This window comes from Pelodiscus sinensis, chromosome 9 (assembly GCF_052426305.1).
Source record: "Pelodiscus sinensis isolate ZL-2025 chromosome 9, ASM5242630v1, whole genome shotgun sequence".
NCBI classification, from domain to species: domain Eukaryota; kingdom Metazoa; phylum Chordata; order Testudines; family Trionychidae; genus Pelodiscus; species Pelodiscus sinensis.
The window spans coordinates 37096698-37109608 of record NC_143060.1 but is presented as its reverse complement, the minus strand read 5'-3'; the positions used below and the strand labels follow the sequence as shown (position 1 = coordinate 37109608).

The following is a 12911-nucleotide window of genomic DNA, read 5'->3' as shown; positions in this document are numbered from 1 at the left end:
GACCCAGCTCCAGCCTGCTCCACTCCCCGGGCTCCTAACCACATCACCATTCCCCATACTCACAGGAAACATGGACTAGGGATGTAATAGTGTAGTTGATTAACCGATAAGCAAAAGCTTGTAGGTTAATGCTACAGACGACACGCATTTCCCTCCCCACCCCCAATCAGTACATTTTTTAGCAGGCTGGTCAGGAGCCCGGCTCAGTTCTGGCTCACGCTGGGTGTGGGACCTACCCCCACCGTGGCTCTGCATTTAAAGTGTATTCGGAGTTGGGCGGTTAGTCGACTAACCGCTAAGAATTCATGAGGTTACTCGACTATTCAATTAACCGATATTTAACATCCCTAATAGAGGCCTGGGTCACTCCACTTCCTGGTGGTGAGTGCAAGGGACCCAATCCCCGCAGCTGCCTCTGTCAGGTCCACTGCTAGCCCCCAGGCCTCATCGCTTGGGAGAAAGGGTGAAGTGGGGGCGTGACAGGACAGAACAAGGGCAGGGACTTGGGCAAAGAGGAGGAGTAGGGACAGAAAATGGCAGGGCCTGGGTTGGGAGGGTTGTCCTGGGGTCCCACCCCCCACAGCCATCCTCCAAGCTATGGGTGGTGAAGGGAGGAGTCATGTGGGAGGGCAGTTACCTGGCCAGTGCCTCCTTGTGTCCCTCCCCAGCAGTCACCTATGCCTCCAGGTGCAGTCTAAATGGCTAACTGGCCTACCTGGCCACCTTTCCTACTTACAATCCTGTGTGGAGTGAGACCCCATCCCAGAAGTGCAGTAACATAAAGGCAGATCTGTTACCCTGAAGCCTCAAAGATATAGTTGGTGTATAACACATAAGCGTGCAGCTGTCACTGAGCTCTGTGTAACAGCAGCATTGTCAGTAATATCCATTTAATCCTACCTAGGGCCATTAAGGCCTAAGTGCTGCCTGTATTATTTGATCACGTCTTATTACTTCAACAGTTTAATCGAGACATCACTGCCTTGTTTCTCTCTAGACACAACACCATGGCAATAGGCATAGCTGTGGATATTTTGGGCTGCACAGGAAACTTAGAAGAGAGGGCAGCAACATTAAACAGGATCATCCAGGTAGCAGTGGAACTGAAAGACTCCCTGGGGGACTTATACGCATTCTCTGCTGTCATGAAAGCACTTGAAATGCCACAGGTAAAGCAATGTTCCCTTTCTGGTATTCAAAGAGTTTGTTAGTTAACTGATTTCAACATTTTAAAGCCCATAAACAAGTGTTTGGAGACTACAGGGATGTGCTTTACAGAAGGCCCATCCCCAAGCAAACAGATGGTCATAAGAACCAAAGTATTTTTAGCCATTATGAATATACAATACTTTTAATCATTGCCTGCAATGCCAGAACTAGCTGAAAACTGTTGCTTTGTAGAACAAGGGTCTATTTATTGTAATGCAAAGCTGGTATAATAGTACAGAAGAAATGTATTATTAAATGCTATTAAAGTGTACTAATGTTTTTTAAAAAAGAAAATTTATTACAAAACAACTATTTTTGCAATTATAAAAATTTGCTTGTTTTGAATGTATTTTATTATGCTCTTAGGTGAAAGCGTTTTTAATGATCCTGCAGGGTATAGATGACCTTTTGAGATTAACACTGTGATAATTAGAGACTATTGAGCAACCAGCAGTAAAAAGGGAAAACCCTAAGTAGAATAAGAATGGATGTTATCTGAATTCAGCTAGTAACATTTATCTAAACAAAATTCTCCAGTCATGCCAGTTGGGAGACAGTTTCCATATTTAATCCTGGAATCACAGCTTTAGACACAGAGAATACTTAGACTAGCTGGTCTGTAAACAAGGAAATGTGCTTTTCTTATGTGTAAATTAGACATAGTACAGCAATTTTTTTTCAGTCCAGTAAAAAACAATTTATCGTTTTCTCCCCTAACATTAAAATTAACTTTAGAACCCTTTTAAAATCACTTACCAGAGACTCATCAGCTAAATGTTGGCTAAAAGTTTACTACTACACAAGGAGAGTGATTCCGTAGTTGCCCAGAGAGATTGCCAGTTGTGGCATCAGGAATGCTGCTTTAATTTTTTGAGTGAGAGGAATTCATTAGTTGTGTCTGGGTTTAGTTTGAAACTTGCCTTACATGACCATAAAGGGCCATTTCAGAGGAGCAAAACAGAATTATGGCTCTTTCCCAGGGAACATACAATTATTCTGCCTAAATGCTAGGATATCTTGGAAATCAACCATGTGCAGCTAAATTTGGTGTAAACGCCTAGTGCAGACCAGTGGTATTATCAAAGTAGGTATTAATGGCAGGATACAATGCAAGAGGCAAACTGTTGCATAAAATACACAAGAGTAGGTGTCATAATACGATACAGACCAGTATGAATTTACCTTCTGTTGTCTGCCAGAAACAGGATAGTTGCTTTGCATAAGAACTGTTGCAAAATTAAAATAGGACTCTCTTCTTTGCATCAAACAGATCGCACGGTTAGAACAAACATGGACCACTTTACGGCACCATTACACCCAAACCGCCATTATGTATGAAAAGCAGCTGAAGCCATTCAGTAAAGCTCTGCAGGAAGGAGGAGGTGAGTTTGTAGCATGTGGGATTGCAAACGGACTGCGGTGAAGGCCAGTGTTACACATTTGTTTTCATTAAGGGAACTGGACTAAGTCTTTTACTGCAAATGGCAGGTTTTTCAATCTGAATAGCCTTTAACTTGCTACTCCTCTCCACTTGGCTTCAAAGCTATTGCCAGTCAAATTAGCTAGATCTAAGCTAACTCAGGTATGTCTACATGAGCCTTAGTCACATTTCTGATTGCAGTGTAATTATACCTCTACTCACTCTGCATCCAGGAGGTGAGAGGCAAATAACAGGGGAGACCAATCTTCATGGAGAAGTAAAGGAGTGGAGAGCGGGGTCCCCCACCTAAGCTAATTTTTCAGGTCTTGCAAGATCAGTGCTGTGGTGCTGTTGCTGCTTCTACTTTTGGAAAGGCTCAGAGACCCATGAACTGTTAGCCAGGTGCAGCTGCTGCTGTTCCCCCTTCAGACTAATGCCAGCTGCACCCCCTTCCAAGAGGAGCAGGAGCTGGATTTTCCCCATGCTTAGGAGAGAGGGAGAAGGGGAAACTCCCTTTGGCTTTGACAGGGAGCTTTAGTCCCCAGAAATGCTTCAATTTGAAGTCAGTGGGATCATAGGTGGAGTGTTAGATCCTTAAAGGGCTCAACATTTCAATAACTTGCCCCTGGAATTCACAGCCCTGAGCTTAGGCACCCATGCTCAATATAAAATGCATGAGAAGAATTGGTGCTTAATCCACGAAAGTCCTGGGGAGCCACCTAAGCTGAGTAATTCACAGGAAGTGCTTCTCAAATGGAGTTTGGTCTGTTTGGGATTCACCAGAGTTTGAAGGTGGGTCTCTCACATCCTGGGTGAGTGCCCAAGCCACTCGCTGTAGTCTCACACGTGTCTGAGTCACTAACTAATTACTTACACAAAGTGGAGCAGCTTCACCAGAGAGAGAGAAAGCCCTACCTCAGAATATCCAGTAGTTTCGTTTCCTGAGAGGTGGAAGATAAGGGTTCAAATCCACACCAAGCGGGGGGGACTGAGGCTACATCTGGACTGCTTTTCCGGGATACCATTTCAATAACCTGCCACCAGAGGTATCCCGGAAAAGCACTGCCACATCCAAGGAATGCATCTGCTTTTCTGAAAAAAAGTTTCAGAAAAGTGGACGTGCTCTTTTGTCATCCCTGGAAACCTCGTTTTACAAGGAATAAGGGATGTACTGAAAAAGAAGGTTTTTCTGAAATTTGGCACCATGGAGACGCGCCAAATTTTGGAAAAGCCTCTTTCAGAAGAAAAGCAGAAAAAGATACGCAATAGCCTGAAACCAGGGGTCTCATTTTCTGAGTGAATACTCCAACCACTGAGCTAATAGTGATAGCAGAACCACTCTCCTCCTATATTTAGTGCAGGGCCTGAGCTCTTAGGTGGCCTCAGATAACATCTTCCTGATTTGGTCTTCCAGATGAGACCAGCAGGGGCAGGGAACACGTGGTCCGTTAATCCTGCCAGGCATTCAGACTTAGGTAGCTCACCATGCCCACAGGTAGTGTACTTTAATGGCAGAAACTTAGGCACATAAGGAATTTATGCACTTATCTTACAAGGTGGCTGTTGAATGGGGTTTTGAAGAACTAAATTTTGACTTAAAATGGCCCTAATGTAATCCCTGTGTAGATCTGGGCTTCAATCCTTAATGCTTTGGCAGAGGACATAGATGGGATGGGATGGGATCTTTTGCTCTGCACCAGATGCAGTTTTGCAATAGATTCTAGATTTATCAGTATATGAAATGTAAGATGGGAGGTGGAGCTCGATAGTGAAGATGCTAATTTGAAGGCTTACTGAAGCATACTATGGAAGGGAAAATACACCAAACAGATCCTATTTGTCCCCGGATTAGGGAAGAATACTGTACAATAGCTTGTAAATGAGCAGTATTTAAGATTGCTGTGTTTTTTGCATCTCTTCCAGAGACCATCTGTGTTCCACAAAACAACATAACTGTGCCCCTGCTGATGCCCTGGGTTACCTTGATGGAGCGACAGTTTGTCATTTTTGATGGGCTGGACCTCTGGGAGTACACTGACCAAAGCTGTGAAATAATGCTCAAGCATTTAGCCACAGCCCGTTTTATAGCACAAAATGCTGACATGTACCGAATGACGGCAGAAAGGAAACTGGAAGGTAGGGACACTGGCAGGAGCACATCTTGCTGTGGGTCTCACCAGTACAATAGTCTCAGAATGTGTGAGGAGTTCTGTTAAAGTAATGAAGAGATGCTGCAGATTCTCCCAAGAGTCCCAGTTCCCATTAGTAACTAAAATAACTTAGAGAATATGCTATAGGCTTTTTCAGAGAAGTTAAAATGTAAATTAAGCAGAAATGTGTCTTTGTTTTAACTCCTCCTTTCAGCTGGGATAGTCTGAGGGCTTGATGCTACTTCTGCTGTGGGACTTTCGGCAGCATGCTGCATGAAAAGGAGTATTTCCCTGTTAAACCTATACTAATTCTTATTGACTTTTGTTAGCAGATCAGCATCTGTAATATCTACAGGTTGGACTTCCTTGGTCCAAACAATGGGATTTGCTGGACCAGGGGAGACAAGCTTTTGAGCCACAGAGTCCGTATTAAGGCATAGGTGACTCATGGTAGTACTTGGGAGTTGCACCACCCTCCTATATCCAGCCAAAAATTTAATAACCCTGCATTCCCTCTCCCCACTGGCACCAGTCACCCCTGCCTTCAGATAATACCCAGTTCTAAATTTTCTGTTCTCCTCATTAGGTTTTCAGCCAGATGATGAGATGAGTGAGATCTTCAAGACAGAATTTCAAATGAGATTGTTGTGGGGCAGCAAAGGAGCACAAGTAAATCAGAGAGAGAGATATGAGAAATTCAACCAGGTTTTAACAGCACTCTCCCGAAAATTAGAACCTCCTTCAGTGAAACAGGTAGAGCAATGAAATATCAAATGGACTCTTAAAAATGATTATTTCACGTGTCCATTTCCTATCATTAAAATAAACTGCCAATATGACACTGTACAAGCTTCAAGCTTTCGCAGAATCTTTAGGACTTGTAAATTGCACAATGCACAGTTATGAATTGTTTAAAAACTACTGATTTATTTATTAATGTACCCATGTCATTTTAATTTCTTGAGTAGAGAAATTTAAGACAGTCATAATGTATTTGATTTTAAAGTGTCTTGATGTGTACTAGCAATGAAATAGTTTACTGTATATAGAAAATTATAGGATAATACAAATTTTAGAAAGTATCAGTTATATGATATTCCTTAAATGAATATGAACTTGTACATAGTTGTGAATTAAAGTAAATCTGAAATATTGGATGGTGCGTCACTGTACACTAACTATAGGAAGAAATGATCTGTTAAGGTAATGTCCTTTTTTGATACTGTCCGTTGGGAGTTAGACTATCCTGGAACTGGCAGTGCATAACATTGAAATAGTTGATTAGGGTACAGTTTGTGCTACTCTTTCACCAACATGCATGACAGCCATGAGCAGATACCATTTTTCTCCCAGGAAATTAGTATTTAGAAGTTACTCAACTTTGTCGTGCACAAATTACCATTCAAGAGTGTACTGGAACCTGTGCAACATACTAGAACAAATGATGCAAATTGAAAATGAGGGGCAGACTCTAAGACAAAGGCATGAGCACAAATCACTAAGCAACTGAGATAATTAAAATGTTTCAACTTCACCATCAGCTAGAGGTTTGTGCCTGTTGCTAAGGCTTTCTCCATCAAAAAGGAAGAAATGGATAAGTAAATAGTAGCTAGATTTTTGTATCAAGAACGGCCATACTGGGTCAGATCAAAGGTTCATCTAGCCCAGACTGAGAGAGAATAGAAACAGGTACTCAAGTGATCCCTATCCTATTTCCAGCCCTGACAAACAGACTAGGGGCAGTCAATCTTTTTAACCACACGATCACTTAAGTGCAATGTAAGATCTACCTCAAGTACCCTTGCCCTGCTTTCTTACTACCCCTTTCCTGAGGCTTCACCCTGTTCATGGCATCCCCCTTCCTCACTCACTTTCAGCAGGCTGGGCTGGGGGGTTGAGGTGCAGGCTCTGGTTTTGGGCCAAAAGTGTGGGAGGGGCTCCAGTCTTAGCCTGGAGTGGGGAATTGGGGCCCAGGTTTCTGGGGTAGGATAAGGGTTCAGGAAGCAGTTGCTGTCTGGGCACCATTTAACTGATATGGCTGCTGAGTGATGAAGCAGTGGGGTTAAGGCAGGCTTACTCCTGCCCCGGCCCTGAACCACTCCTGAAAGCAGCTGGCATGTACAGCAATGGCTCCATGTGCTTCCCTTCATCTACAGGGCACTGAGCCCACAGCTTTTACTGGCTGCAGTTCCCCATTACTGAGCAATAGGAGTTGCAGGAGTGGTGATTAAACAACTACCGAGGGTATATGGAACTTTGCATTTCCTCCTTAGGCCGCATGTACTTTACAAAGGGTAGATGCAAAAGCCTCATTTCCATTCTCAGATTAATATGCCTCTCCCATATTTTAGTGATATTGATGGTCAAATGAAATCAGGTGCTGCAAGAGAAATCAACTCTAGTGCTTTGGGATTATTTAAAAAAAAAACCTCCAAAAGTACAGAGAAGTGAGAGTCTGGCTTTTCATAAGGACTCACATAAAAATAATCAATCATTGAAGTGTGGAGTTGCTATTTGTTTATTTCTCAGTTAATAAATCCCTGCACTCAACTACAGCACCAGTAATAAGAGCAGAGGAGTCTGTAATAACCACTGTGCAGCTCTTGGGCCACACTTAAATATAAACGAAGTTCAATGCCATTTGGGACCTCACACTTTATACAAGCCCTCTTCTCCATCACCACCAGCAACCACTATCTGGTACACTACCTTGCTTTCTCACTAGGAAGTGGAGACTGCTAGACTACGTCTACACTGGCAGCTTCTTGTGCATGAATTGTTTTGCAGAAGAGTTCTTGTGCAAAAAGTCTTCCACAAGAGCGCATCTACACTGGCATGTGCTTTTGCACAAGAGCATCTACAGCAGTGTGGCTGCTCTCTTGTGCAAGAAAGCTCTGATGGCCATTTTAACCATAGGGGCTTCTTGTGCAAGAAATTCATGTTGCCTGTCTACACTGGTCTCTTGTGGAAGTGCTCTTGCGCAAGAGGGCTTATTCCTCGTGGGGAGAGGAATAACTCTTCCAGAAGAAGCCTTGTTTTACAACGCTGTACTGTAAATTTACTTGCCCAAGAACGCACGTGAAGTGTAGATAGCAGGCAAGTTTTTGCGCAAGAAGCTGCCACTGTAGACATAGCCCTAATGTGTTAGGATCAAAAGCCAAGCCTCTAAAATGCCAATCATTTAAATCAGAGGTGGGGAACTTTTTTGGGTATGGGGCTATTGACCTACAGAAAAATCAGTCAGCTGGGGGGGACACACACAAGTAGGAAGTAAACAAAAAATCCTTCATGGATGTGGTTCCCTGACTGAGGGAGGAAGATACGCCCCCACATTACCCTCGCACACCAGAGCCCTGGGGGTGCGGAGGGAGGATAGTAGATTTTTTGTGCTCTAGCCCCTAGGGGAAATCTTGGGGGCTATAGCCAGGTAAGATGGGTACTACATCTAGCTCCTGGACCTTAGTTTCCCCAGCCCGGATTTAAATAACCAATTAGAAACAGTGATAATTATGGCAGGTTGTTTAATTGTGGAAGTGCCCTAATGAGTATACATTTTAAAAATCCCTCAGGGCAGTGCTTCCTAACCTTTTTTACACCACGGACCAACAAACACCTTCACACACTTTTGGTGGACCAGTAACATTTTATTTATATTCCATTAGCCAAAGCTGCTGCAAACAGCTGGTTTCAGCCAGCTCCCTTCACCAGCCGTTTCCAGAGCCCCATTATCTCAGGGGACCATGTGTCTCTGGCCCCAGCCACCAGAGCAGCCACATGCCACGTGGCCTGCAGCTCCAGCTCTGGGGAGGCACTGAAGCTAGGGCCACGTAGTGGCTGACCTGCTGCTCCTGGGGCAGGGCAGCTGCCTGCCATTCGGCCCTGCCCTGGAGCATCTGAGCAGCCACTGCCTGGCTCTGTTGAAGAGGTGGGCGGGCCTCAGAGGGAACACTGGCAGGGCCACGTGTCCCAGACCTAGCCCCTAGATCTGCTGCAGTCCACCAGCCAGTGGTTGGGAACTACTGCCTCAGGGGATTTAATTGGGCTCACGTGGCAATCCAAAACTTCAGATCAGTCAGGAACACCTGACTTGGCCACATTTAAAAAAAGAGGTGAAACAAGCTTATGTTCAAGACAGCTTTGCTAGCAGCAACACAAACTCATAATATATAAACCCACCCACCCAGAGGAAGTTTCTTGTGATATGTAAGTTTCCAGCACAAACTGTTATATAAATAAAACTGTAGCCACAATTGTCAGTGTGGCACAGAGTCACTGAACTTCATGTTCAGAGGTTTACATAGATATTTCAGCAGCTCAGAGCTAGATTCTGCCACCGTTGTTCTTCATTCCACAAGTAGATCTAAAAGTCACTGCAACAACTTGCAACATATCTAAGAATATAGGGGGTGACAATGACTGTCTAACATACAAGTATAAAAAAGATGTGATGGTTTCATAACAGAAGACAAAGAAAGCTATTTTGACCATGAAAAGTTTTTATTCCATTAAAATATTCTCAACAGAGAACACTATTTTTAAACAAAGCATTTAACATTTAAGAAATCAAATTGTGCACAAAAAGATTAAAAATTACTGGGAAAATGTAAGATTAAGACAATTCATGTTCAAAAATTCAGAATGACTTAGAACTAGCTGTGCAAGTACAAATCCCCCCCCCCCCATTTTAATAACCCTCATACAGGTTGCACTATCCCTTATGAAAGCAATTTGCTTCTAAAGGAAGCAAATTCTCCTTTTAGGAAAAACAAACAGTAGCATGAGAAGAACAGTTAGTTCTTTACCTGTGAGGCTGCTAAATCAGGTAAACCACAGGCTTCTTAGCTGAAAAATCAGCTCACATTTCCACCCCTTCTCTACCTTTAAAATAAAAAAGCACTGTTTAAAAAAAAAAAAACTACATTATGTAGTTTGTCAGTATTGAGTAATATCACCTTATATAAATAACCCTGTATACAATATTCAAAAATCTAAACTTCAGATCAATAGCCCCCAAATGTAATACACTAGGTCAGCTGTGTAATAGTGGTATACATAACAAAGGAATACACATCCACACAAGAAATCACTCAGATTTAGTATTACTGGTAGTACAATTTCTAACAACACTGAATTTTTCATTTTTTTAAAAAAGAATCCAGCACTGCTGTGTCCAAGTATTGCTTCAAACCCCATCAGAGAGATTATCATCTCGTTCCCCAAACAGCAAGTGGCTGGGCTTATGAAGCTTTAAATGATAGAAGTTTCCCTCCCCCTATATCCCCTATTCTAGTGTTCCCCACTGAATCAGGTAAGATTTATTTTATTAATAGAATCACAAATGGGAGAAAAGACACCAAAAGCAACAGGGGCACTGCAGACAGCTATATTTACATGTAGAAACATATCCAAATGTCAACTGTTTACAAGTAAAAGTGCACATAGATCATTACAAAGTATCACTCAAATTTCAACTGGTTCATACAATGAAGCATCACCTAGGAACAGACTACCACTGGAGCCTCAAAACCCAAAATTAAAAAACAATCAAAGTTTCCATAAAAATTCATTAAAGTAAAATGAGCAGATGTCTTTAGTTTCAATGCATAAAATTTATGATGCACCATGTATCACGTTAAGGTAGAGCTCTAGAAAACACCTACCATGGCTACCTCAGCAGCTGCTGCACTTTGGAAAGAGTTACAGGAGGTCATACTGAGCTGAGACAAAAGCCCTTTGTGGGATACTGGAGTGGTAGAATTGGCAATCAACAGATTTAGGCACTCTCTAGTTTTAAGGCAGCATTTGAATGGCAAGCAGTTGACTTCTGAAAACAGTCGTTTGTCTTGTAGTGGTGAATCTCTTTATTGTTATGCCAGGTTTTCAGTGCTCACAATAGGTTACTGAAGTGCTGAAGATGGACCATGGTTCTTGATGATCCTGGGCCTGCATCGGGCTAGAGCTGAGATATAGTCTTTTCCCCAAACCAACATAAATACATAAAGGTTTACAACAGTTATAATGCCAAGAAAACTGGAATGTAAAGATTCTTGCATTGGAATAGTTATAGCAGCATACATGGACACTGGGATGAAAACTTTAGTGCTGTAAATATTTAAACGAAGTGGTTTTGCTAGAAATGCAAAATAAAATGAGAAGCAATGGACATAATAAAGTGTTATGCAGACATGCCTGACAATTCTAGACATGCAGGAGGAGGTTAGGGCGAGCATGGAGGTGGCACGGGCAGATGTGGACAAATGCAATGTTTCTGACTGCCAATTAAAATGGGGTAGGAAAAGACGACAGCTGAGACAGCCAAAATGTAATAGAAACTGATGAATAGTCTGTCCATCTTTCAAAACTCAGGACAATGAGACTGAAGTATTTTAAATCTGGTTGCCTTTCTATTCTGCCATAATGGAGTTCTCTTTTGCTTCAGAAATTTAAGAATTTGTAACGTTCCTAATTATACGTATGGAAATGCTGAGAATGTTAGTGAATAATGTATGTCTGCATGCATTCATGCAACTTGCTTTTCCCTCTTTTTGCTAGGCTTCCCAGCCTAATGCCCTCCCCCAAAAGCAGCTGCATGTAACCTCCTTCAACATCTCGCCCATTTTCTCAGAAACCCGCTTCAGGAACCTGCAGTCCAAGAGGAAAAAGAAAAGAACAAAGTTATTGAAAGCCTCTGGAAAACAGAGAAGCCTGCTCAATTCTAATCTGCCATCTTAAATGGCTTTAGAATAGCCCTTCTATTTAATCCCTGAACAATTAACCATATGTGATGGCAAGAAAAGCCCTTTCAAGTTTATTCTCAACATACCAGCACAGCTATTTGTCCAGCAATCAAGTACTGCAATGTACTTCTTATCCTTTATTTAAAATTAGGTGAGGAAAATGATTGTAGAGCTAATGTTTGAATTTTAACCCACAAATAATGAAATGTAAAGCCTCTAGCTATAGTACAAGATTCTTTACACTTGGAATGTAAAACATTTGCTTGAAACTCAGAAAAAGAAACTAAGAGCTTTTCAAGAGTAGAAAGAGAATGGGAATTCAGAAAGACATTTTATGTTTTAACCATATAGTAACATCAAAAACATTTCCAAGCCAAATCAGTATCAAATACACAACATTCTAATTCATAGCTGCTAGAAGTAGAATAAAAGAGTAGGTGATAGTACTGTGTACTATCTTTAATTAGCCAGTGACCAGCATGACTGGATTGTGGTTTTTTACCTTCAGAATAGGAAAATATGAAGTGAAAGGTGCTATATATTTACAAAGCAAGGAAAATAATTAAAATTTTCAGTAACTGAGTTCAGTCAGCTGTAGAGTGTTTATTAATTGTTTTGGAATTTTAAATGTATGGTAGTTAAAGTTGCTAATGTCAGAATAATAGATCCTAAAGGAGTTTTTGAAAATTGAAAATTGCAAGAGAGGCTATTTTCAAGTATATTACTGTCCAGACAGAATTACTTTCTGAAGCAAGTGAGTATTAAAAAAGGATTTAAAAAAAAAAACAGTAGTATAAAAACAAGGCGATCTGATCAATGGAGGAGATTCAATGATTTGTAAAATGAAAACACTAAAGGATCTCAGACAGATATGTGCAGAAATAAGGCAAATGTTGCAGAGCAACTTATTTAAGACACTTTCTTACTTTTAGTACTAACATCTCTGGGGAGAAAAACAGTCTCTAGCTAAGCTCACATGGTGAACATGAACAACAGGCCACACAAATGCCTTCAGATAGCCTAACACCTTCTCTGAAATAGCGTGTTTCAGTATTTTCCCTATGGGATACAGAGTAGTAGTAAGCGTCCAGCTTTGTAACTAGATATAGGTTACTGCACCTTTACTGTTTTTCTCTAGAGTTACATCTATATATGATGTTGGCACATAGCCTTCTTCTCCATTCTGTCTTCGGGCTCTTGTCCATCCATCTCCTTTGTCTTCCTCGATAACATACAAAACCTCCCCTTCTTTCATTGCCAGAGTGCCTTCATTGTGACCTGGGAAAACAGACAAAAGTCTCCATCTTAGGCACCATTTAAAAGTAAGCTTCATATAAACAGGAAGTATTGATAATCCATGGAAGGAACATAATGAACAAATATGAGCTTGAAGAC

At 41.6% G+C, this 12911-nt stretch overlaps 2 protein-coding genes across 8 annotated transcripts in view; one reads left to right on the top strand and one right to left on the bottom strand.

Annotated features, from left to right (window-relative positions):
- Positions 1-9694, top strand: part of BCAR3 (BCAR3 adaptor protein, NSP family member) — a 98547-nt gene extending 88853 nt beyond the window's left edge. For all 4 annotated transcript variants that reach the window (XM_006114151.5, XM_006114152.5, XM_006114150.5 and 1 more), the window contains 4 exons: positions 998-1169; positions 2480-2591; positions 4553-4765; positions 5366-9694. In XM_006114151.5, the coding sequence (XP_006114213.3) occupies positions 998-1169; positions 2480-2591; positions 4553-4765; positions 5366-5544 (676 nt within the window). In that variant the 3' untranslated portion in view covers positions 5545-9694. The remainder of the gene's footprint in view (positions 1-997; positions 1170-2479; positions 2592-4552; positions 4766-5365) is intronic.
- A 454-nt stretch (positions 9695-10148) lies between these two features.
- Positions 10149-12911, bottom strand: part of FNBP1L (formin binding protein 1 like) — a 99733-nt gene continuing 96970 nt past the window's right edge. For 3 of the 4 annotated variants that reach the window (XM_075936555.2, XM_075936557.2, XM_075936558.2), the window contains exon 14: positions 10149-12794. In XM_075936555.2, the coding sequence (XP_075792670.1) occupies positions 12616-12794 (179 nt within the window). In that variant the 3' untranslated portion in view covers positions 10149-12615. The remainder of the gene's footprint in view (positions 12795-12911) is intronic. The other variant, XM_075936556.2, reaches the window with a different exon arrangement.